The sequence below is a fragment of the Dermacentor silvarum genome, chromosome 1 (assembly GCF_013339745.2).
Source record: "Dermacentor silvarum isolate Dsil-2018 chromosome 1, BIME_Dsil_1.4, whole genome shotgun sequence".
NCBI lineage: Eukaryota > Metazoa > Arthropoda > Arachnida > Ixodida > Ixodidae > Dermacentor > Dermacentor silvarum.
Window position 1 is genome coordinate 327,128,724 of NC_051154.1, and position 27,139 is coordinate 327,155,862.

The 27,139-nt window shown below is 47.0% G+C and overlaps 2 protein-coding genes across 3 annotated transcripts in view; both read left to right on the forward strand.

Annotated features, from left to right (window-relative positions):
• LOC119437342 (uncharacterized) overlaps nt 1-27,139 on the forward strand; it is a 528,585-nt gene that overhangs the window by 496,837 nt on the left and 4,609 nt on the right. The window contains exons 10-12 of one of the 2 annotated variants that reach the window (XM_049660446.1): nt 10-105; nt 5,321-5,449; nt 8,934-9,065. The exons of the other annotated variant lie outside the window; for it this stretch is intronic. Coding sequence (XP_049516403.1) covers nt 10-105; nt 5,321-5,449; nt 8,934-9,065 — 357 coding nt within the window. The remainder of the gene's footprint in view (nt 1-9; nt 106-5,320; nt 5,450-8,933; nt 9,066-27,139) is intronic. 2 annotated transcript variants of the gene reach the window in all.
• LOC125942285 (uncharacterized) overlaps nt 1-27,139 on the forward strand; it is a 342,786-nt gene that overhangs the window by 288,977 nt on the left and 26,670 nt on the right. The gene's annotated exons all lie outside the window — the stretch shown is intronic.

Consider the following 27,139-nt stretch of genomic DNA (forward strand, 5'->3'; position numbering starts at 1 on the left):
GGTTTGCAGCATGGACAAAACGCCTTATGTTCTCTTGGAGCGAATCAACGCCGATTTACAGCGGGCGTTCGAGCATGGGCTTCAGCAGATTCCCATCGCCAAAAGGTACTGTTGTAATTTTTAACTTCCATGTAGACTGAAGTGAAGTATTCAGTCATATGTGGTGTATGCAAGAGAGGTTTTACATGTCGCGCTGTCAGCCTTCATGCATTACATTAATGCACGAACAGAACAGCCCGAGTAACTGTATAAAAGGCATTTCTTGCCAGTTTATTCAGAGCACTCTGCAAACAGTGACGGTGTGCGCAACAGAATTATTAGTCTTCATTTTTTTTTTCAAGAATTGTAGCCTTTGCACTTCATTACAGCAGTTTCTTGTACACCTAACAGTCTGTAAGGAACTTGAATATACCTGCGGTGAACAATTGATATGACGCGTTCGTGATCGACTGGGCTCCATACCCTTCTTGCTTTAAGCTTTTCAAATTCATTACTCTGCTTATTTTATGCGAGCAAGTCATTTGGTAGGTGACACACATTATGCCAAGACTGCTGTCACATGTTAGTACCTATTTAAATAGGTTCAGTATGTAGACATGCCTTTTTAGTGGCCACATTTCTGATTTGCAGTGGTAGCCTAATGGTCGCAAGGAGTCCCAAATGATCGCTTTTCTCGAAAGGCGACCGTTTCGGGCTAGTCGCTCACTGCTCATTTTTCAGTCGTGCAGTTGCAGAACAGCTGAACCAATCGGATGCAAAGGAACAGGACGTCCGTATACGCTGACGCTTATTTTATGTGGCGATTACATTTCAAGCAGACGTGAACGGCATATCGAGAGACATTTCGGTTTAGTGACTCGTCGGTCGCATTTGTCAGTGTGAATGAACATCATTTGTCTTGAGTAGATTTCTGGTCGCCAGTCGTAATTGTGAATGGGCCCTAAGGCAACGCCTCCTGCTAGGCCTACTTTCTTCCTTAGCCACATACCCTACTTTAAATTGAAACTTATAGGTGCGCTTTAAAATTGCACCATTTTGCTGCATCTTGAAAGTTTTAAACAGTCAAAAGGCAAAGGGAATAGGCACACATACATGTAAGGCCAGCACTGGTCCTGGGTGTAAGTACTCCTACTGTTTTTGGTTTCTCACACTATTTAACGTTTTTTTGCACCAACTTGCACAAGCAGTACTTCTGGGTCACATTGTGTTGCCCCTCAGGCAACAACTAAACACCAGATTTTTAAGCATTAAAAAATTTGTTATAAGCATCTAAAACAGACACTTAATGCCTCATTTCTACAAAACATATATGGCCCGTTTTTGTGCCATGAAAATTTCAGTAGCATTCACTTGCAAGGTCTGAAAGGTAGCAACCATATTATGCAAGTCATCAGTGTTTCACAGTGCTTAGCTATGCACATTGAGAGGCTGCTTTTCTGTCGGTGTACTGCTCTCGACCTGTTGTTTAATGTTCTTGTTCAGTTCAGTGAGTGGATAATGTAAATTTAGTATCCAGACTTTCCTGCTTACAATATGTAGCACATTAGGTGGAGCCATAGGTTGGTGGAATAAATGGAACCCACTCAGAAACTGTATTTCTTGCTTAGGGCTCACTCAGGTTCACCAAAGTTCTACTCTGCCAGGCTTACTCAAACTCGTGCATTGGTCAGAGTTTGAGTGAGTCGACTCGTGAACTAGTTTGCCGACCTATTCCTGAAATCGCGAGTCTGTCCTGTTGCTTCGTTGATTATTTGCCACGTTTTCCATGAGTTACCAGCTGCTTGTTGAATAAGGTTGGAGTAGTATTTTTTCTTACATTTACGTGACATAGCTACACATTTATTATGGGCAGTTTTGTGCTCGCATTTCCATTTATGATGCCAATAGGCCTTTGCCTTAAGTGCATCTAATAAATTCTTGGTCAACTAGGGACAAATTGGTATCTCGTAGTGCGTCTGCTGATGATAGTCCTGGAGTTCTTTACGGATTCTGTAATAACATTAATTAAATTAGTAAATTCTTGGTCTACATCGTCGTGATAAACCTCGTGCCAACTAATTGAAAGTAAAAAAATTACGGACTTTTGAATAATCAATTCTGTAAGATGTTCTGTGGCCAGCATGGTTTACCATAGGCGCTCCTTCTATTGTGACAAATTTTGGTATGTGATTGGTGACAGGCTCGTTAAAAATGCCTGCTGTTATGTCAGTAGGAATATTGGTGAGGACATGGTCTAAAATGGTCTCTGATGTGCTGGTCACCCGTGTAGGCATAGTGATTAGATTGCGAAAATTATACGATTGTATTACGTAAGTATATTCTTTGTGGCTAGCGCTCGCGGCATCTATATTTATATCCCCAAGAATTATAACCTGTGTACGGCCACTCCTTGATGGGGCTGAAAGAATGTCCTCAAGTTAGTAAAGAAAACAGCTGGTGGCTGTGTTTTGTGGCCAATAAATCACACTGACTGCTACTGAGAATTCAATCTGTAGAAAAAGTGATTCAATATATGTTAGGCTGCATGTGAATTCAGGTAGTATAGATAAGGGGAGTTCGTTGACGAAAAAGGCAATGCCACCACCGTGAGAATTAGATGCACGTGGCTGAGGTCATTTTATATCCAGATATGGTAACTGACTCTTCCTTTCTCAGCCACGTTTCAGTGGCTGTTATAACGTCGTAATGTTTATCTTGCTACAAAATATACGAGAGAAGGTCAAGATTTTTTCTTATACTTATACACATACTTATACACATCATACACTCCTCTTCATCTCATTGTCCTCATGCCGTTGTCATACTATTGTGGTCGTTGCATAGTCTTCATACTATTGTTGTCGCTGCATAGTCGTCATACAGTCGTCGTCATGGATTGGTTGTCATACCGTCATCAGGATACTGTTGTGGTTGTTCTGTCGTCATCATTGTAACTTTGACATCCGGCCCTCATCATGCCGTTGTCGTCATGCCACCATCATCATCACTTCAGTGTCATCATCCCATTGTCGTCACGCCACATTGTCATACAACCTTTGTAGATCAAACGACGTTAATCTATCATAATCATGCTGTCATCATTCAATTGTGAAACAGATGCTACCATGCAGCCATTGTCATACAGTTGTCGTCATGCCCTCTTGGTGATGCCATCATCGCGATTCTTGCTTTTTCATCCGGTTGTCCTACCATCGTCATCACGCCATCGTTGTCATAGTCGTCGTTATACCATCATCATTATATGCCTTTGTAATTGGATCAATGTCATTCCTTCTTCGTCATTCCATCGTCACTGTGTCGGCGCAATACAGTCGTCGTCATGCCTCCATGCTTATAGGCGACGTTAGCAAGCGATTGCCGTAGCAAGGGGGGATGATATCGGAGTATGTAGCATATAGACCTACACCATGTTTGTAAACAGCGGTAGGCGCCGTCGATATATTTTAGGCCTTATAGCGACGTCGCGTAGGCTCCGCCCAACGTTTGGCTCCGCCCACATTCGCCGCCACCGCTTGTGCACGCGCGGTTGGCGCAGCTAAAACCACGATTTCATTATGAAGCACACAGTAATGGGGGCGCCGGATTAAGTTTGACTACGTGAGATTCTTTAATGTGCACCCAGTGCACGTTCTTGCATTTCGCCCCCATCGGGATACGGCCGAACGAGACGCTAGGCCTAGCTCGTTGACCGCCGCAGTGACGGCCGACAGCGCTTGCGACCTGGCCTGCTGCTCATCATTGTGCGCTTATTTTTGACAACACGATTAACGTGGGCTTAAATGAATCGGTTTTGTCGGTGTCGTTGGTGCGAATAACAAACGAAACTTAGTACTTGCAAGCCAGCCGAGCCGCCTCGCTGAGACGGCCGGTGCTTCGCTTTCCGTCTGCGAGACGAAATGCCGTCGGGTCGTTGCTCCGGATCGCGCCAGTGGTTTAGTACTGGGCGCTGCTTTACGAAACACGCGCAAATTCGAGATAGCTTTTCTATTAAGAACTATTTTATGTTAAAAACAAGCTGTAGCCGATTTCTACGTCGCCGTGAGCGGCGATAGAAGCGATCGCCTCGGTGATGGGACCGGCAAGGTACCGGCCCTACGGCGACGCCGCCTGTGTAGGCCCGCGCAATGTGAGCTAGCTGTTGTACGCGGCCATCCGATCGCTCCAACTCTGTACTAACACTGTACTTTTGTTTCGCGCTCGAAATTTAACTGACATGTTTAGGCGCATTTATGACTTCCACACTGCAATAAACGCAGCTGTGACCCTGCTGCATGCGTATGTGAACGTGTGATAGGATATTTACATGCTGGTGGCTCAATTCTTTGAGATAAGAACAAATTCGAATGTGACGTGTTTTGTGGGGAATCTGCTCGCTCGACCTACATTCAAGGCTAATCCTAATCTAGCTTTCCCACAGTGCGGCAAGCAATTATAATGGCACGCTAATAAGGATCCTAAGATCGTATATGATCCTAAGATCGTAATGATCCTAAGATCGGCTAATGCACGCCAATCAAAATAAAAGAGAAGCTTAATGGTTACGAAATGTTTTGCGCATAATGGATGATCTGGTATCATAATCCAACTTTCGCTTTTTACCGCGGCGGCCCATTGCTTGCGACTGTTTTCATCAACAGGAAACCTATGAAAACTTTAGTCGCTTGCGTATTTCGACGCAACTCGGCTCATCCATATACTGCGTTTCTTTCATTGTAAAATCGTAGAATAAAGACCTCACAGATGGAACCGCACAACCACCCGCGAAACCCAGCGGCTGCTGTGGTAGGCGCGACACGGGCGGCGGCTCGGCGGCGGAGTGCCTACCAAGCGAAACTAAATTCCGACGACAGCGCCACCGCATTTTCGTGACGTAGCGCCGTGGTGTAGGTCTATAGCCGAAGCAACCAAAGTCTCTGAATTATGACTACACATGTCATATAAATGGGACTTCAGATATATGGTCTGTCGCTACATTGCTTAATTGCTATTTGCATTGCCAACGACAGTCATCGTTGAGATGAGTTTTGGTGTAATTTTTTGAACCTCCCTTTGTTTGCCTGAAAATTCCAGTTGACCTTTGTTGTATAAGTGATCATAACAAAACAAAAATTAAGGGGGGATTCATGATTGTCTGGATTGACCTTTGCCTGGGGGTGGCTAGATAGTCTACATCTAACAGTAAGCCTCTGTTTTAATTAGAATAACATTGATTGTTGCGATATTTTTCATCTGTGTTAGCTACTTACAAACTATTGCTGGATACTCTGTGCAGTTTCCTGGAAACGGGCTTTTATTCACGTGGCGTTTTTTATATATGCAGGAGGCCAATAGTCCTTGTCGAAAAGCTGCCTGTCGCTGTTACAAATAAACTGCGACAAAGTGGGGATAACCCAAGTGGGCAGCCAGCAAGAAAAATTCCCAAAAGAAAGCTGTCACCAGGTCCTTCAAGGTGTGTGCTCATGGATATGTTTTCAGTATGCCAGAGGCAATACTTACACATGGCATCTGGAGAAATGGTGCCAGGCTTCCCTCCCATGGTGGCGGCCTACAGCTCCGGTTGACTGCCTACTGCTTTGAGGAGGGACTCTTTATGAGAACAGCCGATTTGGTCAAACGTTTCTGATTCCTTTTTTTTTCCTGCTATCCCCAGGGGTTCCTCTGACATGTAGGGAAAAATTAAAAAGAAATGTGAAGTAGAAGTTGAGAAAATTTCACTTTTCTAGTGTGCTCATATCAAAAATTTAGTAAAAGATCGGGCTTCGAGAGGTACCATGGCACCTTGGATTGCACAGCTGATTGCACAGTGATGCCATCTTTGAACCACTGTTAAGATAAAAGATCAGATCTTCGGATAGCTGCTGCGCCATATTTCACTGTGCAAAAATAGAAGCAAGAGGAGCAAGTGAAAAGACAAAAAAAAAAAAAAAAAAAAACTAGTCTTGATTCCTTCCTGCTGCCATTTCCACACAGGAAGTGCTTGAATTGCTGGCAAGTTTGAATTGCTGGCAAGCATTTCGTTCATTTTGACTGTGGCAAGCTGCGTTACTGGCTTGCACTTTGTTAGTTTTATGTTAAAAATGCAAAATTGTTGGATATATCTTGCAAAATGGTGGAGTAGTGTTATAAAAAAAAAGTTGCAGTGGCTTAGCTCGGCTATGCCAGGATATACATAGCGTTAGCAAAGGTTCAGCTGATTATTCTTAGCTTTCCTGGTTGTCTCCTACGCTCAACCGCTAATTGCCAGGCAACTACTTCCGTATCCGATGAGTCAAGCTTCTCTGTTCTTCTGCGCTGTTGAGCAGCATTTGCGCTCTCCTTCTCCATGGCTATACCACACTGGCAAACGCCAGTCAGAAGCGCAGCGGCTCCAGCGCAGTGTCAGACATCGCCTGCACAGTGAGCGCGTGCCGGCGCCAGTGCGTCTACCACGGCTACGATGTCACTCCTCTGGAATGCGCAGACCGGCGGCGGCGGAGTGCGCGAGAGGTGCTGGCTCCGGTGGCTCCGGTGCGCAAGCCTTGTGACATTACTGATCCTTGCGCATGCGCAGCACGGCTCTTGATGTGCCGCGCGAAACGGGCTTGGCTAGGCCAGTGTAGCTAACGCTACAAAAAAATTCAAGGGGCACTTAAAGTGAGTGCCTTAAAGGGACAGACAACCAATATTTATGGACCCACTTTATTGTGGCACGATGAAAAGCTCACCCTCGGTAGTGTTTACACCTGCAGCGGTTACATCCAAAAGTGCGTGGATATTTTGTAAGCAGAATTTTTCGCTCCGAGCGATCCGAGTCCCTTCTCCAGCAACGCTGAGAAGTGATAGCGATGCCGATAGCCCGCCTAGCAAATTGTGAAAGCCGCCCATCGTCCTGCTTTCACTGGAGAAAGTGCAACTGTGGTTAACCACCTATATTGTCACCTTTCCAGCCACTTTTAAAGGTAAATGGATTGGTGTAATAAGTTTCCGTTGCTGTTCAGGGGCGCGATCTTGTACGCGTTCCAAAATGGAACGGAGGCGTTCCGTTCCATCGAGCCGCACACGATTGGTCAATTTCAACCGCGACGTTCAAATTGACCAATCGTGTGCGGCTCGATGGAACGGAACGCCTCCGTTCCATTTTGGAACGCGTACAAGATCGCGCCCCAGACCTTTCTTACTGCTGCACCGCGTTCTTTTCCCAAGTACACGCCTACGTCATGGCTGGCTGGCTCCCGTCGTCGTTATTCAGTCGATAGACGAGTGAAGTCAAGTCATCAGAAACGAAGGCGAAGGCAGCGCCACCTTTCTACTCGCTACAAATGAAGGCTTATCTGCAAATTGTAACTTAGAAAAAAACTTATTATATTATAGAAAGAATGTTATTGCATTTCAATATTAATAAAAAGACCAGGAACAGCGTACACTGGTAGGTCACGTGGTAGACCTCTTAAATAGGTTCATGTTTTTGCCGCATGGGGCGCCAAAGGTCATTTTTCACGACTTTTAGTGAAGAAAAAACTGCATTTTTCAAGCCGCGATATCTCCGCAACCGCGTAACCTAGCGCCGCCATCTTGGTCTCTATGGATAGCGCGATTCTCCGTCTTCAAATCTGGCGCCTCGGCCAGCTGCACCAGGCAAGAGCAAGCGCACAGCAAGCAAAAGTTTCAAGGTCTCGCGGCGGTTTCTGATCGGCAGCGCGCGCCACGTGACTGTACGCGGCTCCGGATTGGTCTCCCGGGCGGTTGCCCTTAGCAACCGGCGGAAAGGTCGTCTGCTCGCCGCGCTGACGGCGCTGAGGAGCCGATTTCGCGTCTTTTCAACTCGTCGCGGCGTGGTTTAGAGATCGTATCTCACTCATGATAACGGACCGGCGCTCGCTTGTTAGAGAAACGAAAAACGTTGTCAAGCTCGGCCCTTCTTAGCTTGGAGAACGGCTCTCGTCTGTTATCATGGGCCGGCGATTGTTCAAGAAGAAACGCAAGACTGCGCATCAATTTGGTGCTCGTAAGTCGAAGCCACCGATCTCTAAAACAAAGTTTGCTCCGGCGACTTCAGCAGTGACAATGACGGTGGCATGCAGCGCGACGCGGACGTGCAGCTGAGCACCTCAAGCACGGATGGAACATCGTCCGCGCGTATTGGCGAAACTCTTCAGGAACCCAGCCGAAAAAGATGCAATGCGGAAAAAGAAAGCTGCAAAAGCTCATCAGACCATCAGGTCAGATGGTCAAGCGATGCCGCATCGCAAAGGACACAAAGGACTATAACCCTGGTGCCTATTAAATTTTGACAACTTTGAACCTTGTTTTCTCAGTACAGTTTTTTTTTTGGCATGTTGCTCAGCTCGTGGAGCAGATATCTTGGTAACTACTTTACACATTTTGATTGCGTTTGTTTTGTCAGACTCACTGAACTGTACTTTAGGGGATAGCGCTCTTCTTTTTTTATCCTAGTGTTTTAAGAATTCGTAGTAGGGTTCCTTGTTTGCAGTGTAAGTGTGCTCACTTAAGTGGGACTGGAGAAAACATAAACTACAAATTTTAGTGTTGAAAAAAAATTATTTCGAGAACGCTATCCCCTTCTGCATACATTTGGCTGTGCATACAGTACTTAACAAACTTTTCACTTGATTTCGTAAATCCTCCAGTCCCTCCACCAGGTTCAAGAAAGAAATAATTTGTCTAGCAAAAAGTTTTCATGGTACCGCTTTGAAATTTTTATGAAAGCATCATAGAGCCATTCTTATTCTATGTACCAATTTTCATTGACATCCACCAAGAAACAAGAAAGTTGGTACCGAAAGCCGCGTCCCCCCTTAAACATGGTCTACCTGTCATCTTGGTCAAAATAACAAGGGAAATAAGTCCTGCTAATGCTAACCTTTTTTATTTTCTCTAACTGCATAATTTCATTTCTGCTTAGAAATTCAACTCTTTTTACAATTATCTTTTAGGCGACCCTGCCCCGACACACCGAGCAAACGTGTCTGTTCCAGCACTAAAGGCTCTCAGGCCCTGTCCACAACCTCATCTGTGGGTATTTCTGAGAGCAATGGAAGACAGAAAGAGGGATCGGTCAAGAAAAAGTGAGTTACGGCTACTTTCAAACAATGCCGAGACTTCTTTGTTTTAAAGCGAAGCTTTCATTGTCTTCTTGGGGGTATGGCATTCGTCGTTTTCTCACGGGATACATTTATGGATATACAGTCGCCGACCGATAAATTGGACACCAATAATCCGGACATGCTCTGTAATTCGGACAGTGTCGCGGCACTGCCAATGGCGCCGTACACTTAATGTGTAAAGACGACCGATATTCCGAACAGCCGGCCAGCTCTACATTCGATTATCTGAACGCTGTCCGTGACTGTAGCGTACGTGGATTCTGCAGCCATTATCTCCTCTGGCAACCTCAATGAGACATGAAATATGGCCTCAGAGCTACGAGGCAATAAGTACGGCCTCAGAGACCACACATAAAATGGTAATCCCTGAGGCCTTGTCTCGGTCACAGCACTATGCCTCAGATTAAATTACAAATGCCGATCTTGGAGGCTTTGTTGGAATTGTGAGGTCGCATCAACATTGCGATCATCACATCCTATTTCGGCATCCCAGCACATGGCCTGCTCTTGCCATTTTGTCTGTTTAGTTGGCACCAAGAAGTCTTTCTCTTGATGTTATTCACAGGCCGCGTTGAATGGCACCAACGATCCCCTCGCAGTTCGACTCTGAATGAGTCTCGAGTTGCATTCCGAATGACTCCGCAACTGAAGAGCCTGAAATGCTGCCTACCACAATGAGCTCAAATGTGGAGATCATTGATGACCTGCTAGGCTGCGGTTTCCACTGCGACTTCTTTCCACGTTCCCCGTGAAGTCCGAATTATCGGTCGTCGACTGTATAGTCGTATCCAGTTATAACGATCCCAGATACAATTAATCAGTTAAAATGTCATTACCGATTTTATGACCCTGCGTAATGAAACTACGTCTAGATATGAGGAACATCTTGAAAAGTGCTGTTCTGTTACAAAGAACATTTCAAGCCCGTTCACGGTGAAAGAAGGGCGCACACAAAGTTCTGAAGCATGGATGCACGACCAAACTGGGCACACGGCAGCGTGTCCCACGCTGCTGCCCAACCGAAACGAAAATACGACCGCTGAGAAGAGCTAGCGGCCGCGTACGGATTTCAGAAGCCGCGTCGAAAGTCGCTCACTTTCAAGCATGCTAGGGTAACCATGCTTTCAAGGCATGTCTCTAGTATGCTTCAGGGCAAGGCAGTGTAGTTTATGTAGGCCGTGGGTTCTGATCTCGAGTGCTGCAATTTTCCGTGCGGCATCTTGGTGGCACCACGTGCAATCTTGAATGCTACAACGGTGGCACTCATGTTTGCGCAGTTCTCCATGTGGCATCATGTGTACTAGGCTATCTGTGCTGCTGTTTGGTAGATCTGGAGCAATGGCCACCCAAGCATTGCCATTATTATTCACCTGAGTTAATGTGAACGTCGTGAATGTGTCACGACGAGCCGCTGTCATTCCAAGTTGCAAAGAGTCGGTGGTTACAGTTCGTTGATGCTTCGTTTACGTCGTTGTTGATAATGGTTCATTGTCGCCTTTACTTGGGAGTGCGGAGAGTTGAGTACATGCGCTACTCTCGATGGAGGAGAGACACGACTGGCGGCACAGCAAACGAGGATTTAATATGTACAGGGACGGTGAACGCACGCGACGCCCAACACTAAAACCGAAAGTCAAAACTAAAGGCACGCGAAACTAAAATTGATTCAACAAAAGTCTTCACTGGAACTCAAACAGCAAACTCAGATTAACTACAAACTACTTAAACAGAACTATCTCATTTTCGGAGCCTCGCTCCGCCTTAAAGTCTCTCTGTCAGTCTTAGCTATTGCTCGCCAAAATCTGGCCACCTTGGCCCCGGCCTAACTGCGTCGTAAAGCGGAAACGGGATCGTCTCTTACAGATCGTCGTCTTGAAATTCTTGTCGCGTCCGTGTCGGGCTCGACCGAAGCGTTGAGAGTGCCGTAGGTGCCGACGCCTCGCGTTGTCTCTTTTGTCGGCGGTGAGCTCGGCGCTGCTTAGGCCCACCTGGATAGGCCTAGCGTCGGGATGCGTCGCAACCTCTTCGTGAGTGCCGACGTGGCGTCCCGAGGAGAATCGAACGTGCCGGTCTGCCGCAGAAGGGGGATCCTCTCTGGGGTGCCCGGTCCTACCGTGAGAGGCTGCAGCCAGTCCAGGAGCCTCGCTCGAACTTGGCGAGGTCGACGGCCACACCTTGGACGGCCAACGTCACGGACTCGGCCAGACCCCCAAGTCTCCCGTCGCCAGAGCGGAGCTGGAGATGCGACCTTCCTGGCCCGGAGCCACGTCGATAATCAACGGACAGCGCCGTTCATCCCTCGATTATGCCTCGGCTCGCGTGTCTCGAGAGCTCGTGCCGTTCTGAACACCGGGCATCGCGTGCTCCTCTTCTTTTTCGCGCCACCGGCGGCCTCTTACATATCACATTCATGATGGCATTCTACCTTTCGAACTGCTTACTTTTTGAGCCGAAGCTACGTAGAAAACGTAATTTCGCGGCTCTCGAAGTGCGTGTGGCTGATGCTGCAATCGTAACGGCAACACCCTTGCCAAATGCCAGTATGCTGCAGTAGTTTTCGCTTCCAGCCAACTAGAATGCTATCGTATGCAGAATGCACATGTCATGTTCTGCTGATAGTAAATTATATCACAAGTTCTCTAAAAAAAATAGCAGCAGATGTGCTCATAGTTTCGAAGTGGCAGGTGATCGAAACAGGCCAAGTGCCATTTTGAAAGGCTGTGCTTGTGTCATCCGTGACTCTTACTAGCTCACTGACTCAAAGAAGCTTTGCATCATTTCGATTCCAACATTGCCTTGGTCTGTGCGTTTTAAATTGTTCCAGCATGTGCATTCGATCTGCATAATTTGTCATATGGTCTTCATGTTCTTAATAGTCCGTACGAGCAGTCAACGTCTAATCAGATAAAGCACCGTTCAAGCTGCAGAAAGCAATATAGGAGGCCTCGTGCCTTTATTGTTTTTGTTCTTTGAGCTAAATGTGATCAGAGGTGTGAGAACTTTCAAGTGCTAGATGAACCTCTATTCTACTCAGTTGTCATTATGTCGTTTCTGATTAGGCTTTTGTTAATTCAGCATTGATCAATTTGACCTTTTTTTAACCCTTTGATGATAAAATCTTTAAGTAATACCTGTGGTCAATTATTTGCAGCTATGCTTCAGAAAGTGTGAGCTTGTGGTGCAGTAAATATAGAAAGTGTGCGCGTGTGCGTTCGTGCATGCGCGCGCGGTGTACTACGTGATTAGCAATACATCCCGCTTGCGAAACTGTGTGCGCGTGTTGCATGTAATAAAACCAGTTGTAGTGATCAGGCTCCGGTAGAACTTCAGGAACCGTAATTATTGAACTGGTGAGATTGAATGAGATGCAATGATTAGTGAGCGCATGTATTTCGGGGCCATTTGCGCTGTGCGCAAAAAAAAAATCGAGTGAGAGGTATGGCTACGAATGAACTTCTACGATGTTTTGACCGCTGCCGAAGCTGCGTGTATACATTTAATCACGGGGAATGCCCTAAAGGCAAGCCACTGAAGTTATCGTTACTTAACACAGATCTGACGTGTCTTAAGTAAAATTGAACTTGCTTTTTTTTTTTCGTTATTGGTGCATTCACCTTCATGGTACGGACTCTATGTCATGATGATGCACATAAACATGTAAAACTTGATTCTTGCAAATTGACAGCAGCAAACTTTATCTTGTATATCGTTTGGTACAGTGTAAATGGGGCGCAAATCAGTGCATTCACGACAATGCAATGGAAATTTGTGTTCGAAGGCTAGTAATTTAGCGAAGTAGCACTTTGCCACCGTGAAAATGTGCAGAATCTGTGACAAAATGTTCGTTTTCGTGGAGTAATACATTTTTGTGGATGTTTGATCTACGGAAGAGGTGCACTTCTACGAAATCGCCACACGCTGACTTACGGGAACCATGCACTCTGCAACAATGCTACGTTGTTGCACCGGTAAAACGAGTACGATTATACTTTCTAAGCCCAGTTCAGAAATGCTGCCACTTCAAAAATCGGAATATTATGGACTTCGATCGCGGCAGTTGATATACAAGCAGCGCTCTTCTGCAGGGAGAAGAGGTCGCACGAATGTTTCTTGTCAACCAGCGCCCGCTTCGGAGGCGGGACAGAGGGGAGAGGCCCCCACAGTGACGTCACGCTGTTTGCAAACAGGGAGAGGTGCATTGTATGCATACTTAGTATGTTTCTTGTGGCAAGGTGCCAGGTAGCCTTCTGAGTTGTTTGGTGTTGTGTGTCACGTCGTGTAGCACGTATGCATGACAGCACACATGTGGCCACGGTAGGATTGTTTCACAAAAGCTTTGCTTCTCCTAGTTTCCAACATCTTCAGTTTCTTTTTTTTAATGGGTCAGACAAAATATGTTCGGATAGTGAAACGAATGTCTGCACTTAAGGCTGCAGGTGTGCTAGTTTGTTTCTGTGATTGACGGGCCCGCAAGATAGTGTGATGTGTGCTGCGCATGATTTGCGTGTGGGATTTATGTTCCTCTTTGTCTCTCTCTTGCTCTCTATTTACATCCTCGTTTCTCCCTCTCTATTCAGGGTAGCAAACCGGACTGCTTTCTGGTTAACCTCCTTGCTTTTCCTCTTTCTCTTTGAGGGCATCACTACCACCAGCGCTTCTTTTTCTGTTATAGCCACAGAGTAAGATATACAGGACCACCAACTCTGCTTGTCTGGAAGGGACAGATTGTGAAACACAGTTTGCTGGTTTGCAGCGCATTCACCAGATGGCACCATACATCGGAGAAAAATGTATGGAGGTGGGGGCTGAGTGAGCCAAGCTCGGGTCGCTGTGGCCGTGCACGACTGTGCTTGGCCATGCTAGCCATGCTTGGCCATGCTCCCACGCCTGCTTGCACATTTGTTGTCGTCTGCACGGCGCATGCCCCGATACCAGAAGCGCATATAATTCTTGCGGTTTGCAGAGAGACGTTGGCAGACGAAACATTTAATTTCATTTGAATTCATTTACTTATAATATACCTTACAGGCCCCATGCAGGCACTTTATTAAGGGAGGTTACGTGAAATTGTGAATGAAAAACACTGAAAATAAACCAAATGCAAAAACTATGCAGGACAAAAAAATAGAATATTGGGGAGTAGGGATACAATGGCATGCCATGCAGTCCCGAGCTTTGTCAGAAGACAGTGAAAACAAGCTTTTAGGGCGAGGGTGCCTTTTATTACTGTTTTATCTGAGTGTCATTCAAGTATACAGGTGCTTCGCTTGCTTCTTTTCTTGCAGCGCTTTTCGTGTCACCCAGCTTTCTCTGTACCTTGTGGCCCCGCGCGTAGCCCTCCCACACGTAGCCGTGAGTGGCTTAGCCGTGTCTGGGGAAGGGGGATCCTGGAGGTTGAGCTAATGCCGGGTGTTTGGACCTTTAAGGCCCCCCGGCGGAGGCAACACACCTCTTTGGCCTCTGCTTCACATAGACGGCACCCCCGGACTGACCCACCCGGGGGAAATCGGCGGTCGCCGTTTCCTGTCCCCCTCTCCTATCTTTTTCTTCTCTATTTTTCTGTCCTCACTGTCCTGTCACCTCTTCTCTTCAGTTACTTCCTCACTTTTCATAGGCGGCTTGGGTTAACCTTGTGTAGGTGCCCTCTCTTGGGTTTGTATATAAGGTAATAGTGGCAATGTACGGCTGGCGCCTGCAGCCTTGCGCGTTAAGTGCTGCAGCGTCCCCTTGTTGGACTCCGAGGTGGGTGGCTGCCATTGCTGCCGAACTACACCAAAGGATGGAAGGAGCAAAACGTCACGAATGTGCAGCGCATTGTTATGAGACGGGACAACAAAGAAATTCCCACGAAACATCTGATACTTACCTTTGAATTGAGCGTATTGCCACAAACCATTGAAACAGGCTACACAAAGATAGCCATAAGACCATACATCCCTAATCCTAGGCGATGCTACCAATGCCAAAGATTCGGCCATGGCTCGCAGAGCTGCCGTGGTCGTCTCACCTGTGCTAAGTGTGGAGTACAAGGCCATGCCTCGGACCATTGCGAGGCCGCACCTCACTGCGTTAATTGCAATGATGACCATCCAGCGTACTCCCGATCTTGTCTAAGCTGGAAAAAAGAAAAACAAATATTAACATTGAAAGTCCGTGAAAACATATCGTTCAGGGAAGCACGCAAAAGGTGCTCACCATTCCACACGACTACTTACGCTGATGCGGCGCGTCAAGGGGCAGCGTCGCAGTGGCTACTGCCACCTGCACAGCCTCACGCAGCGAGCTGTCGCTTGTGGCTCCTGCCCCCAGGGTGGAAGGTGCTAAGCCTACTCCACCCAACCAGCAAACAGGCCCGGTTACCCTAGGGATGCCGGCACCACAACAGTCCTCGGTAGCAGCCTGCGCTACGCGTAGCGAACCCGCAGGCCCGCCAGCAGCTCCCACGGTGGGTGCAGTCAAGGCTGCCTCACCCTCACCGGCCCCTGCTGGCGCTAGCAACAGCCGGCGCAGCTCAGGCCCAAAGGCAGCCCCATCGACCTCAGGGCTGGTGGGCGCAAATGCCTCGTCCTTCGCGGGGAGACTTTCCCGCTAAACTTCTCACTCGCAAGAGCACGTGTCCGGCGCTTCACAAGAAGCAATGGACACCACACCCATCCCGACGGTGCTCCAAGCGCCTAAGGAGCGGCGAGGTTCCCTCGACCGCTTCAGAAAGGACAAATCCCGCGTTACAGGGCCTGGAAAGGGCTCTGTAATCTAAGGCAACACTTCCTTTTTTTTTTAGTACACACAGCACCTATTTAATTTCAGTATGGATACACAAATCATACAATGGAACATCAGAGGCCTCCTTTGGAACCTCGATGATGTGCAAGAACTTCTCCACGAACAAAATCCAAAAGTGCTGTGTGTACAGGAAACTCATTTAAAATCGACACAAACTTTCTCCGACAGTATGTTACGTTTCGTAAAGATCGTGATGATGCTCTCACATCATCAGGCGGTGTTGCCATTCTAATTCACAAAAGCATAGCATGCCAACGTTTGCAGCTACAAACGTCCCTTGAAGCAGTGCAGTTCGACTTGTTCTCCTAAACACTCATCACCATTTGCTCGCTTTACATACCCCCACATAACCAACTAAACAAGCATGAATTTCAGTCATTTATAGACGAATTGCCAGAACCTTATCTTGTTCTTGGCGATTTTAATGCGCACAGTGGTCTGTGGGGCTACTCTTGCATTGATGCACGAGGCCGTCTAATTGAGGACTTTCTTTTCTCATCCGGTGCGTGTCTGTTAAACAAAAAATAAGCTACATATTATTGTATCGTAAACAATACCTTTTCCTCCATAGATCTCAGCATAGCTTCTCCATCCATACTACCTCAACTTGAATGGGAAGTTATAAAAAAAACCCCTATGGGAGTGACCATTTCCCAATACTTCTGAGAGCACAAAGACAATACGTATCTCCACCACATGCGTGGAAGGTCGATGCAGCGAACTGGGAAAAATTCCAAACACTTACCAGTACGATCTCGTGGGCTGACATGTCTTTGCTCGGAGTTGACGGTGCCGTCGAGTATTTTACTAAGTTCCTAATTGATGCAGCATCTAAGTGCATTCCCCAAACAACTGGATTTCCTAGCAAACCCCGTGTTCCGTGGTGGAATGAACAATGCCGGAACGCGCGTAGGCAGCAGAACAAAGCATGGAGGCAGCTTCGCGATTCTCCTACTGCTGAAAACCTTGTCAATTTCAAGAAAATTAAGTCCCAAGGTAGGAGAACGCGCAGACAAGCCAGGAGAGACAGCTGGCAAAAATTCTTATCAAGTATCAATTCATACACGGATGAGGCCAAGGTTTGGAACAGGGTCAATAGAGTAAGAGGACAACAAACACATCCACCTCCCCTGGTACACACGCAGCGAGACAACCTGGAGGACCAAGCGAACCATCTGGGTGCACATTTTGAACATGTGTCCAGTTTGTCGCACTATTCTCCAGCGTTTAAAAGATACAAATCAGCAATAGAAAAAGAAAAACGACCGAAAGAGCACCGGGAACGAGCCATACAACTTGCCTTTCTCTCTGGCAGAACTGCATGCATCACTCGCCTGTTGCAACCAATCTGCCCCAGGATCTGACCGCATACTATATGAAATGTTGAAGAACCTGCCCTCTGAAACGAAGAAAACCCTTCTTTGTCTTTATAACTCTATCTGGACCTCCGGCGAGATCCCCTCTGCCTGGAAAGAGGCCATAGTGATCCCTATCCTGAAGCAAGGCAAGGATCCATCGTCCGTATCGAGTTATCAGCCCATAGCTCTAACAAGCTGCATCTGCAAAGTCTTTGAGAAGATGATAAACCGCCGTCTGATACATTTCCTAGAATGAAATCAGCTGCTTGACCCATACCAATGTGGATTTCGCGATGGCCGATCCACCACTGACCATCTGATACGCATAGAGGCTCAGATTCGAGAGGCTTTTGTCCACAAGCAATTCTTCCTTTCTGTTTTCCTCGATATGGAAAAAGCATACGACACCACGTGGCGGTTCGGAATACTGAGAGACCTCTCCCACTTTGGTATACGTGGTAATATGTTAAATGTGATTGAAAGTTATCTGCTGAATCGCACATTCCGTGTTCGAGTTGGCTATGCATTATCACGACCGAAGTGCAGGAAAGCGGAGTGCCACAGGGTGGGGTGCTCAGTTGCACTCTCTTTATTATAAAAATGAATTCCTTGCGTCTATGCATCCCACGCAACGTGTTTTATTCAACGTACGTCGATGATGTACAGATTGGATTTAAATCGTGCAACCTTGCAATCTGTGAGCGGCAAGTTCAGCTTAGTCTGAACAAGGTGGCTAAATGGGCATACGAGAATGGGTTCTGCCTAAATCCGCAAAAGAGCACCTGCGTCCTTTTTTTCTAGAGAGGACTGCACCCCGAGCCCGACATTGACCTGCAAGGACAGCGTCTAACTGTAAAAACGGAACATAAATTCTTAGGCATAATTCTTGACACAAAGCTAACATTCATACCACACCTAAAACATCTAAAAAACAAGTGCATGAAAACTATGCATACCGTATTTATTCGAATCTAGGCCGATAGTTTTTTTCAAATAATCACATACGAAACTCTAGGGTCGGCTTAGATTCGAGGATTTTAAAGAACGCGCCAGTTTTTAACTGAAACTGATAAATATGGTGCATAGTTAGCGCCATCTAGAAAAGTCAGTATCGCAGCCGCGCCAGTAGCCAGCTGAAGTACACGAGCGACGTCGCCATTTTGACCTGCGTCGTATCGGTAGTATCGGTATGGTGCAGCATCGGCGCGTGGTGTGGCGTTATCGTAATGGCACCAAATGGGCGATGCCACTATAGTGCCGCTTTCTAAACGAATACTGTATTTACTCGAATCTAACGCGCACTTTCAACACGACCCTAATTCTGCGTCGGCATTTCAAAATGGCCGCCTCGCACTCGCGTCGTGCCTAGTTACCGTAGCATGCGGAAGCTTCCTCGGTGTGCTGCAGTACACGTGCTTAGGCAATAGTCTACCGTCTGTCTTCACGTTCTCAGCGTCTGCTCTATCTATCAGCATGAAGTACCGAGTTCATCATGATGACGCATTTAAAAGGAGACGGACGGAAATCTGTGCGGAGACGGACGGAAATCGGGCCGCATCACGGGCGTTCGGAGAATCCGAAACTTGCGAGCGGGACTGGCGCAAACAGAAGGAGAGGATTTTCGCCAGCAAAGCAATGCGGAACGGTTTCAGTGGACCGAAGCAGGACGTAATCTGCGACGATCCACTCCGGCGATACTATCAGGCTTGGCCCTATCTTGAAAGCAATCTGCGACTGGTAAAGTCGCCGCGCGCCGTGTTTTCGCCGCGTTGAAGCGAGAGGCATGCTAGCACGAAGGCGCGCTTCGTCTCCAGCGTTTTGACAGTTCGTTTCCGCGGTCAACGAGCGAGGTGTGTTCATGTTTGCTTGAGCGCGCGTGACACCGTGCTTGTTAATAGCGGTCTACTAATTTGCTACCGCATTCGATGCATCGCCTTTCGGGCGAAACTGCGACTTTTTTTATTCATCGCAACATCAGTGCATCGGGAGGAAATCTATTTTTCCAAATTTTTCCTCACGGAAAACGGGTGCGCGTTACTATCGAGGAAGCGTGAGAATCGAGTAAATACGGTAGTTGAGCTAGCCGTAGAGGCATCGTCAAACGTTCAAACCGGGCGGAACTTCGGCATCGGTCTGTCGTTGGAGGGATGGTTTTTGCGTGCGCCGCAACGTGCGCTCCTTCCAAAAATGCAGCATCTCTAATGCGCTGGATGGTACTGAATATAGCGCACTATTTGAAGATGTCAGCAGTAAGGAAGATAGCGACAAGGCTAGCAGCGATAGTGACATAGAATGAGCTCGGCATGTTCAAATTTAATAAATGCTGTTTCATTTTGCGAATGCTGTCCTCGCTTTTTCGTTCGGCCTACATTCGAGGTAAGTTTTTTTTTTTTTTTTTTCGGACTTCGAACTTTTGGGTGGTCGGCTTAGAATCGGAGTTGGCCTAGATTCGAGTAAATACGGTATTTTAAGTGTTGTCACGCACTACATGGGGTAGTGACAAAGTCTGTTAAATTTGTATAAAAGCCTCATACGAACATGCTTAGATTACGGGGCCATAATTTATCAGTCAGCCACCCCAATTGCGTTGAAGATGATGGACCCCGTCCACCATCTAGGTATTTGCCTCTACAGGTGCCTTTAGGACAAGCCCTGTAGAAAGCCTTTACGTGGAATCCAATGAGTGGTCACTCCACTTGCAGAGGACTTACACAGCTTTCATGTATTTCCTCAGAGTGAACGCTGACAGTCAACATCCCACATATTCCACCGTAAATGATTTGTCCAGCTGCCACCTGTTTCATAACCGGCCTGCAGTAAGACGGCCCTTCTCGTTGCGTGTGAGAAGTTTGGCTGAGGAAATGGATGTCCCAGTCCTTGAACATCGTCTAATGACACCCACTCTGCAGGTCTCACCGTGGCAGTGGCAGATTGTAGACTGTGATTTGTCCATTTTGCATGTTACGAAGCACGCCCCAGTTACACACATTCGAATGCACTTCCTTGAACGGCAGCATAAATACTCCTGTCCGGAATTTTACACCGATGCATCAAAGTCTCACGCTGGCGTCTCTTATGCAGCGGTTGGCCCATCATTTTCAGATGCCGACGCCCTGCACCCACAAATGAGCATTTTTACAGCAGAGGCTTATGCAATACTGTCGGCTCTTAAACACATCAAGGAAAGTAAAAGCTTTAAAATCTCTTCAAAGGCACAAAAATCCAGTAATAGTATCACTTTATTCATTCATATGTAGTATTTATGCATCTGGGCAGCATGTTGTGGTGTGCTGGGTGCCAGGACACCGAGACATTGAGGGAAATGTACTGGCAGACCAGCTTGCCACATCCATCGAGGCAAAAGCTGGCAACACATCTATGCCCGTCCCTGTTCCCGATATGAAGCCATATCTACGCAAGAGACTTCGAGTCCACTGGCAACGTTTGTGGGACGGCCAGACTCGTAACAAGCTCCATTTAATTAAGCCCCATTTAGGAAACTGGCCATCGACCACGATATCTAGAAGAAATGATTTCCTATTCTGTAGGCCCAGAATAGGACACACTTACAGCACACATAATTACCTGTTGTCTGGAGGCGAACCCCCAACCTGTACTAGATGTGGGGAAGCACTTACTGTACTTCACATCCTAGTGCAGTGTCCACTAATAGAACCTGAAAGAAAAAAGCACTTTGTTCAAGCCTATAAAGAGAATATACTCCTTCACCCAGCGATGTTTTTACATAATGACCCGATATTTCTGCACGATTCAGTTTTAGCCTTTTTAAACGACCTCGACATTTTGCAAGTTTTTCACCCGAGAGATTCGTAGTGGCATCCTCTTTCAGAGGACGCTGCTGCGACAGCATGTTTGAAATGCACTCTCCTCCAGGCCCTTGCTTCTAAGGGTCCCTGTGAGGCAGTAGTGCCTTGTATCTCTTACAACTTTTTATACTATATTATATTCATTGCGCCCCTATCACATCATTGTCATGATCTTAGTATTTTTGTCTTTTACGCACCTTTAGTGCGCAGGATTTTAGGCCCCTTTACAGCCACCCTACACCTATCCACTGTCATTGATCATACCATTGCTCACTCAGTACACCACGTCTTGGCGCTCTTTGGCCATAGCTGGCCCTTGCGCCACAAAACAACATATATCATCATCTGTACCTTGTGCTGCCCCCATGAAGGCGGAACCTCGGCTCTTTCGGGAGGCAGAGATCTCTTTTGCAAAAAGGAATTTTGACTTGCGCTCGTAGAGTTTCTGCTGTTTTCGTTTGTGCTGTGGAGCTGCTTGCGCCACTTCCTGCAGCAAAGGCCCCCTTCGTTGCAAGGAATATTCTAACCATTCTCTTCGCTAAACAGAAATCTGTAGCCACCAGGCTGCAAGGCTGAGAATTTTCATTACGCCACGTGCCTGGATAAGGGAACCCACCTACAGTGCGCACAGTTGTAGACAAATTGTTCTCCTTCTGCCTTTCCGCATCGGCGTCTTGTGGTTGTTCCTGGTATTCAGCATTGGTCGGTTGCGCCTGGCTTCCCTCGAAAATCTTGGCAACGGCTCTTTCTAATTCGAGGAATTTTCGTCTAGCTGGACATTTCCTTTATGTTCGCTGCATTACTTATGGAAAATCAGGTGCTTCTCGAAATGTCGCTCGTATATTGTCTTTTGCTTTAAGCGGCCGCTTACTTCAGGAATTTTCTGTCGCCACTGCTGCAGCACCTGCAGATCAAATGGTGCTGCGAAGAGACAAAACTTCTGTTCTTTGCCATACCTAGATTTAAACCTAGGCAAGAACACTTCATCAGTTGTTTTTCTGTTGTTCCACCTCTTCAAGCACGAGTACCAACACCTTGTTCTGTCGGGCATAATTAAACATACTGCACACATAGTAAACAAAGTGTCGAACGTGAGAAGCACGTAGCACGTAAGCTTCACATCTGCACAGACATTCGAATGAGAAAAACATGTACTGCTGTTGCCTTTTTGTACAGCTTCGTTTCTTGTCTGCTTTCTCTAGAGACATGCACAAACGCTTTGTTTACATGCAGAAAAAGCAGGAGCATGTGTTCGTTTTTTTGTTATTTGCGTGCATGTAATTGTTTTATTGCTGTCGAATAGAGATTCCGAGGGCTCGAGTTTCCAGCGGACGGCACATTCTACGCGCGCCACACCGGCCGGCGCCGGTCTCTGCCACTATAGTGTGTGCACACATGGACGCAAGCTGGTGAATGGTTTCCATGCACCTGAGCAGACAGCGCTACACAAGGAGTGTAGTCAGCCTGGTTTGGAAGGAGAGAAGAAAACGTGTGCAAACGCTAGGAAGGGGAGCAAAGAGAGAGCAGTGAGGTGAACTAGACGCCCAGTGTCTGCGTTTCATGGTTTGTCCCGAGCGAACGTGTTGAGAGGCAGCGGAGTCGGTGCTTCTGTCTGTCTTACTCCGTGGTTATTGTAAGGAACGAAGTGACTGCGCGTCCGCCGGTTGCAGTTTATTGAACCAACTGGTCCGATGGCGGCTGGCGCGAGCCTTCGCCTCACATGTTCTAAACCTCTTCTACTATAGTTTCCAATAGTTATAGCATAATTTTCCTGCTCCTTAGCAAATGGACATGTGTTGGCCTGTGACGTTTAGCTCCCTGGTGGTCATGTTATACTGGGGAACTGATTTTTTTGACTGGATCTCATTGATAAAAAAAGGCACTATTTGTGCCGGCAGTATATTAATGTAAAGCTCTTCATAAGGCATCAATGTTGAGAGTCGAAATTACACAAGTCTAGCTCTATGTAGCTGTTCACAGGCACTTTCCACATCATGGGATCAGCACAGCTGTATGTGCAGAGCAACATTTTATTTATTTCCTGTTGACCTTTATTAAGTGCATAAAAATTATTCACATCCAGGAAAGTGAAATGAAATTGACACTCCATGTGTAAGCGGGAGACTCGTCAAAATAAAGAAAAAGCACATTAACAGAAAGTGATCAGTAACCTGTAAGAAATGAAACCAAAGCACATTCACATCTTATAATGCATAGTCTAAGCTATTCCAACCATTAGTGGTGCGTGGAATAAAAAAAGAGTATGATTTGAATGTGTCAGTTTTGGCAAAATACGGAGCTATGCTGACGAAAGTGTCGAGGGGTAGTTTCTTGTTAATTAGTGGTAGGAGAAATTCAAGGTACAATTTTTGAAGAACTATATGAACGTGCCCCCTTTTTCTGAGATAATAGGGAGGCATACACTTTTTTTTTCACATTGATGTTGCCAAAGTGAAAAATCTTAGACTTGTATTGAGGTCATCTTGGTCGCTACTAGCTATCTGATGGTATAAGGCACAATCATTGGCAAACAACTATACTTGAACAAATCTTTTGATTACATTAATAATAATGTTACGGGAAGGAAGAAACGTACTGGTTTTACAGACGGGTTTTAATGGCTACGCAGAGAAGCGAAAACCCAGAATCTTCTTTGTCGTCTCCCAGGGCACCAACCATGTCCTCTTCTTTCCGCCTTACGCACTGTGACATTACCCCCGTCAGAAGAAGCACCTTACTGGTGCGACTCACTGGTTCCAGAAAAGAACGGTTTGAGGCGGCTGACGTGGACGACGTCAGATAGAGGTGAAGGCACGGTAGCATCCAGAGGAGACACTTCATATGTGACAGGCGTCACCTGGCGGAGGATGCGATAAGGGCCGTAGTATCGCGAAAGGAGTTTCTCCGAAAGACCGACACGTCGAGATGGAGACCAAACTAGCACAAGATCACCTGGTTCGTATTCGACATCGCGGTGGCACTGATCGTAACGGCACTTCTGACGTGTTTGGGAAGCAGAGAGACGAAGACGGGCAATCTGGCGTGCCTGGGTCGCTGTGGTTATAACATCACGAGCGTACTCCGTCGACGAGTCGAGTGTGGTCGAAAGAAGAGTCTCGAAAGGCAAGGTCGGTTCACGGCCATATAGAAGGTAAAAGGGCGAATAACCAGCCGTGTCGTGGCGCGAGGAATTGTACGCAAACGTGACAAATGGTAAAGCAGTGTCCCAGTCGCGATGATCGGAGGAAACATACATCGCGAGCATGTCAGTTATTGTCCGGTTCAGGCGTTCAGTAAGACCGTTAGTTTGAGGATGGTAGGCTGTAGTAAGCTTGTGTTTAGTAGCACAGGATCGAAGTAAGTCGTCGATGACTTTGGCAAGAAAGTATCGCCCGCGATCGGTGAGAAGTTGACGAGGTGCGCCGTGGTGTAAGATAACGTCGTGAAGCAAGAAGTCAGCGACGTCTGTAGCGCAACTGGTGGGAAGGGCTCTTGTAATGGCATAGCGGGTGGTATAGTCCGTAGCGACGGCAATCCACTTATTTCCGTCGTTTGATATAGGGAATGGTCCGAGAAGATCAACGCCAACGCGAAAAAAAGGGTCGGTCGGTATATCCAGAGGCTGCAGCAGACCAGCGGGATGTACAGCAGGTCGTTTTCGGCGTTGACACGACTCGCACGCGGCGACATAGCGACGGACGGAGCGGTTGAGACGGGGCCAGAAAAATCGTCGCCGAATTCGGTCATAGGTCCGAGAGACGCCAAGGTGTCCAGCAGTGGGAACGTCGTGCAGTTGCTGGAGTACAGTCTGCTGAAGATGAGACGGAATGACGATTAGCAGCTCGGGCCCGTCTGGGTGCATGTTGCGGCGATACAGGGTGTCATTTTGTAGTACGAACATGTGAAGGGATGGGTCAGACGGGTCAGAGAGCAGGCGTTCGATAAGCTGCCGTAACGATTCATCGCGTCGCTGTTCAGCCCCTATGTCTTTCAAGGCGGAAAGCGAGAGGACGCAGATCGGTGTGGCATCCACTAAATCGTTCGGTGCATCGACGGGGTGACGAGACAGGCAGTCGGCGTCCTGATGTAAACGACCCGACTTGTAGACTACAGTGTATGTGTATTCCTGAAGGCGTAGGGCCCAGCGACCGAGGCGTCCGGTGGGATCCTTGAGGGAAGAAAGCCAACAAAGGGCGTGGTGATCGGTTATAACCGTAAATGGTCGACCATATATGTAAGGTCGGAACTTGCCCACAGCCCAAACGAGGGCAAGACATTCCCGCTCAGTAATCGAATAATTGCGCTCAGACGGGGAGAGGAGGCGGCTGGCGTAGGCGATAACGCGGTTGTGCCCACATTGGCGTTGGGCTAAAATTGCACCGACGCCGTATCCACTGGCGTCAGTGCGAATTTCTGTCGGAGCAGAAGCGTCAAAATGGGCGAGAACAGGTGGTGTGGTGAGTAGCGTGATGAGGCGCGAGAAAGAAGTCGCTTGTTCAGAGCCCCAGCAGAAAGGAACATCTTTCTTGAGGAGGTCAGTCAGGGGACGAGCAACATGCGCGAAATTTTGCACAAACCGACGGAAGTAAGAACAAAGACCGATAAAGCTGCGAACATCTTCGGCAGAGGTCGGTACAGGGAAATTCTGCACTGCACGAACTTTAGCGGGATCGGGGCGAACGCCTGACGAATCGACGAGATGTCCGAGCATGGTTATTTGGCGGTGATCGAAGTGGCACTTGGACGAGTTGAGCTGCAGGCCAGCGGCGCGAAAAACGGAAAGCACAGATGAAAGTCGTTCAAGATGGGCCGCAAAAGTTGGAGAGAATACGATGACGTCATCCAAGTAACACAAGCAGATGGACCATTTCAATCCACGCAAGAGCATGTCCATCATACGTTCAAAGGTCGCCGGGGCATTGCACAAGCCGAAAGGCATTACCCTAAACTGATAGAGGCCATCAGGTGTAACGAATGCGGTCTTCTCACGGTCCATTTCATCCACGGCAATTTGCCAATATCCGGAGCGAAGGTCTATTGATGAAAAATAAGTGGCACCGTGAAGACAGTCCAGAGCATCGTCGATCCGTGGAAGCGGGTATACATCTTTCTTGGTGATCTGGTTTAGATGACGATAGTCCACGCAGAATCGCCAGATGTTGTCTTTCTTTTTGACGAGCACAACAGGGGAAGCCCACGGACTGGAAGAGTGTTCAATAATCCCTTTGGCAAGCATTTCGCATCTAATAAACATAGCGAAGAGCTTGGAAGATTCTATATGGAACACCAGATGTGACTAGAAGACAGTCCGAGCATTGCTCGCCTGCATCCACAAATTGCTTGCAATTAGGTATACTGCAATTCAAAACAGTAATTAAGAAAGTCCAATTTTTCTAAGCTTTAGTGTTACCTTATCGTGAGGAACCTTTCAAAAGCTTTGATAAAGAATAGGCTTCTTTCAAGCATGGTCAAGCTTTAAGAGAATGCGTTTGATATTTGAGTACGAATAAAATGAAACTTTATTTGCAATTTTGTGCGGATATACCAAGCTCCAGCGACTAGTACAGAAAAAAGAAACAAGGTACATACAACTCTGCGTTACCATTAGTGAGCGTGCCCAGTTATCTGCTACAGTGGCTGCAGCGTGATGACAGCAAGGGCTCCCCCATCTTCTTGTGTACCTCTACTCACTCTTGATTCCCGCTTCTCATTTCAGTCTCGGTATTAGGCAAAATGGACCCTAATAAGAAAGAAAAAAAGATTGATTGCTTGGGCTGCTGGGTCGAAGTACATGTACTTGCAGCTGTGTGTCGATCAATGCTTGCTGGGAAATTTGCTTTCACGAACTGTTTCCCTGTTAAAAATAATTGCAAAAAAAGGAAATAAATTTGGCATATCTTTTCAGGTCTTTTTTCTCTCTCTAAACCGAAAATGCTGAACCCTGCACATGGCTTTTGAAAGCTTTTTGATGTGCAAAATGTACACCACTTCACTGTGTGCTTGATCATTGTAGATATACCTTAGTAAGAAAAGCCATGTAGCTGGATCAAAAATATTTTAAATGTGA